Here is a 2,227-nt window from a genome sequence, read left to right on the forward strand (position 1 = left end):
TGAGTCCTAGTTTGAACCATGTGCCTAATTACCAAAATAAGTAACACATGCTAATGTCTTAATATCAAAATAGAATAACTGTCATCATGAGCAGAACGTCCAACAGTCCATTGGAAAGCGGTGTGATCTTTATTGGAATACTAGATAATGGTAACTTAAACCGAATGTCAATTCCCACATACATCTGCTTGTTTTCTGAGTTAACTTTCAAACAAGCAATAGTGAACATCCAAAATAAGAGATGAATAATCCAAACTTCCATGTAGAGTTATACCCATACTAGTATACCTCCCAAAGCATTTCTTGCATTTACTAGGAAGGTAGATAAGAGGAGATGGAGATGAAGATGAATTGGCAAGCGAAAAGATTTCAAATCCTTTCCTTTACTGCCAAGATTTCAAGTGCTGTGAAATATGATAATAACTATTATTCAAAAGTTTTTAAGTAAATAGGCAGGGAAAAATGGGATGAGGGCTAATGCCCTTGCAGAGGACAAAAACAAAAATGCTTGTTTCCATATTGTAATTTTGATGGAATAGTACTGCTCACAGTAAATTTAAGCATACATTATCTATATCAAGCTGATATTGATGCTCATATATTGCAGGTTCACACTCTTCTAACTGTTTATGAATGTTTATTGTTTGTGTGGCATCATCATTTTTCGACCTTTGCTCTTTTGTTGTTCAGTATGCCATAGGGCTTTAACAGAAAGTCTTGAAAAGTAGTGGCATTACACTCCTCTGCATTTTCTGCCACTACTGCACATTCCTTTTTCTATCCTATCACAGAGGAACTTTCAATGCATTTTGAAACAGAATGCTGCAACACACAAATTAATTTTAACATATGGTATTATATATACAGTACATACATGTATACAGATAACTATATGTTGAAGATATAAATAAATTATCAAGGTAGTAAACAATGAGGTTTGCAACAGGCTTTAGGAAGCTATAGAAAGATTGGTGCACTGAGCACATGTTCAATGAAATTTAATGCAGACAAGTGTGAAATGATACATTTCAGTAGGATGCAATATAAACTAAATGGCATAGTTTTAAAAGGAGTGTAAGAAGAGAGTATGTACACAATTCCTTGAATTTAACAGAACAAGTTCAAAAAACTGTTAAAAATATTCTATCCTTGGCTTTATTAATAGCCAAAGGATATAAATGTAAGAAAGTTATGTTAAATCTTTGTAAAACACTGGTTCTCAGCTGAGTAGAGTTCAATTCTTGGCAGCACACTTTCAGAAAAAACATCTGCTATACACTGTCTGAAAAGTATGTGTGGATGTATGTGGGGAGGGGAAGGGCAATGAAAGCAGATTCAATAGTAACGTTCAAAAAAGTTGTCTAAACACTTGAAGGGGAATAAAATTACAGGGCTTTGGGAAAAGAGCAGGAGAGTGATAATGGATAGATCAGTAAAGAGTCAGCACAGACACAATAGGATGAATAACCTCATTCTGAGCTGTATCATTCCATGATTCTATGTCAGGAGAATTAAAGAGGTTTGTGAAGTCACCCAAAATACAATATACAAATTGCGCATTTGGAGACTAAACTTGTTGGGAATAATAATCACAAAGTATTATTTATGTCCAGTTAGCCGCTGAAACTTCAATGCTTACAGATTTTAGTTGTTTGTGAAACTAACAAAGTCCTTTTCCCAATACAGTAAAGCAAACTAACCCGCGAAAACAAACAACCCTACAAGAAATCATCACTCCCCATTTGCAGACAGGAGGACTCAACTCTGAGCCAGGGGTGGGGGGGTGATCACTTTTCTGACTAGCACATAAAATGAGCCAAAATAATCCCCAGGCTCCATCTCCAGGCCGTGGGGCCATCCCTTAACGATAACAGGACCTATCGAATTTCTGTTGGATCACTTGGAGGGTACAACGCATGGTGTAAGGAAAGGGAAATCTTCCCTATCTGAGGATCGCTACCAAGTAGACGGCTCTCACCATATTGTCTGTGTCTTTTTCCTCAATCAGAGTCAAAGCGGCTGCTTCCTCCCGGCTCCACTCTGTTGAACTGAAGGTCCCATAGCAACGGCGCGCACACGACTTTCAATCCAAGGTCTTTTTTTTTTAAACTTAAAGCAAAGCAATACGTTTTATTTCTTAACTTTATGGTTTCGTAGGATTTTAAACACAATATTTTTTAAAAATCTAAACCGTTCAATTTGTTGGAAGGGCCGGCCGAGGTGAAAG

At 36.8% G+C, this 2,227-nt stretch overlaps 1 protein-coding gene across 3 annotated transcripts in view; it reads right to left on the reverse strand.

Moving 5' to 3' along the window:
• Positions 1 to 2,133, reverse strand: part of nme7 (NME/NM23 family member 7) — a 189,598-nt gene extending 187,465 nt beyond the window's left edge. The window contains exon 1 of one of the 3 annotated variants that reach the window (XM_041210812.1): positions 1,979 to 2,131. In XM_041210812.1, coding sequence (XP_041066746.1) covers positions 1,979 to 1,981 — 3 coding nt within the window. In that variant the 5' untranslated portion in view covers positions 1,982 to 2,131. Of the gene's footprint in view, positions 1 to 1,978 lie in introns of all 3 variants that reach the window. The other 2 variants (XM_041210814.1, XM_041210813.1) reach the window with 2 other exon arrangements.
• Positions 2,134 to 2,227: the final 94 nt, after the last annotated feature.

The sequence above is a fragment of the Carcharodon carcharias genome, chromosome 18, assembly GCF_017639515.1.
Source record: "Carcharodon carcharias isolate sCarCar2 chromosome 18, sCarCar2.pri, whole genome shotgun sequence".
Classification (NCBI taxonomy): domain Eukaryota; kingdom Metazoa; phylum Chordata; class Chondrichthyes; order Lamniformes; family Lamnidae; genus Carcharodon; species Carcharodon carcharias.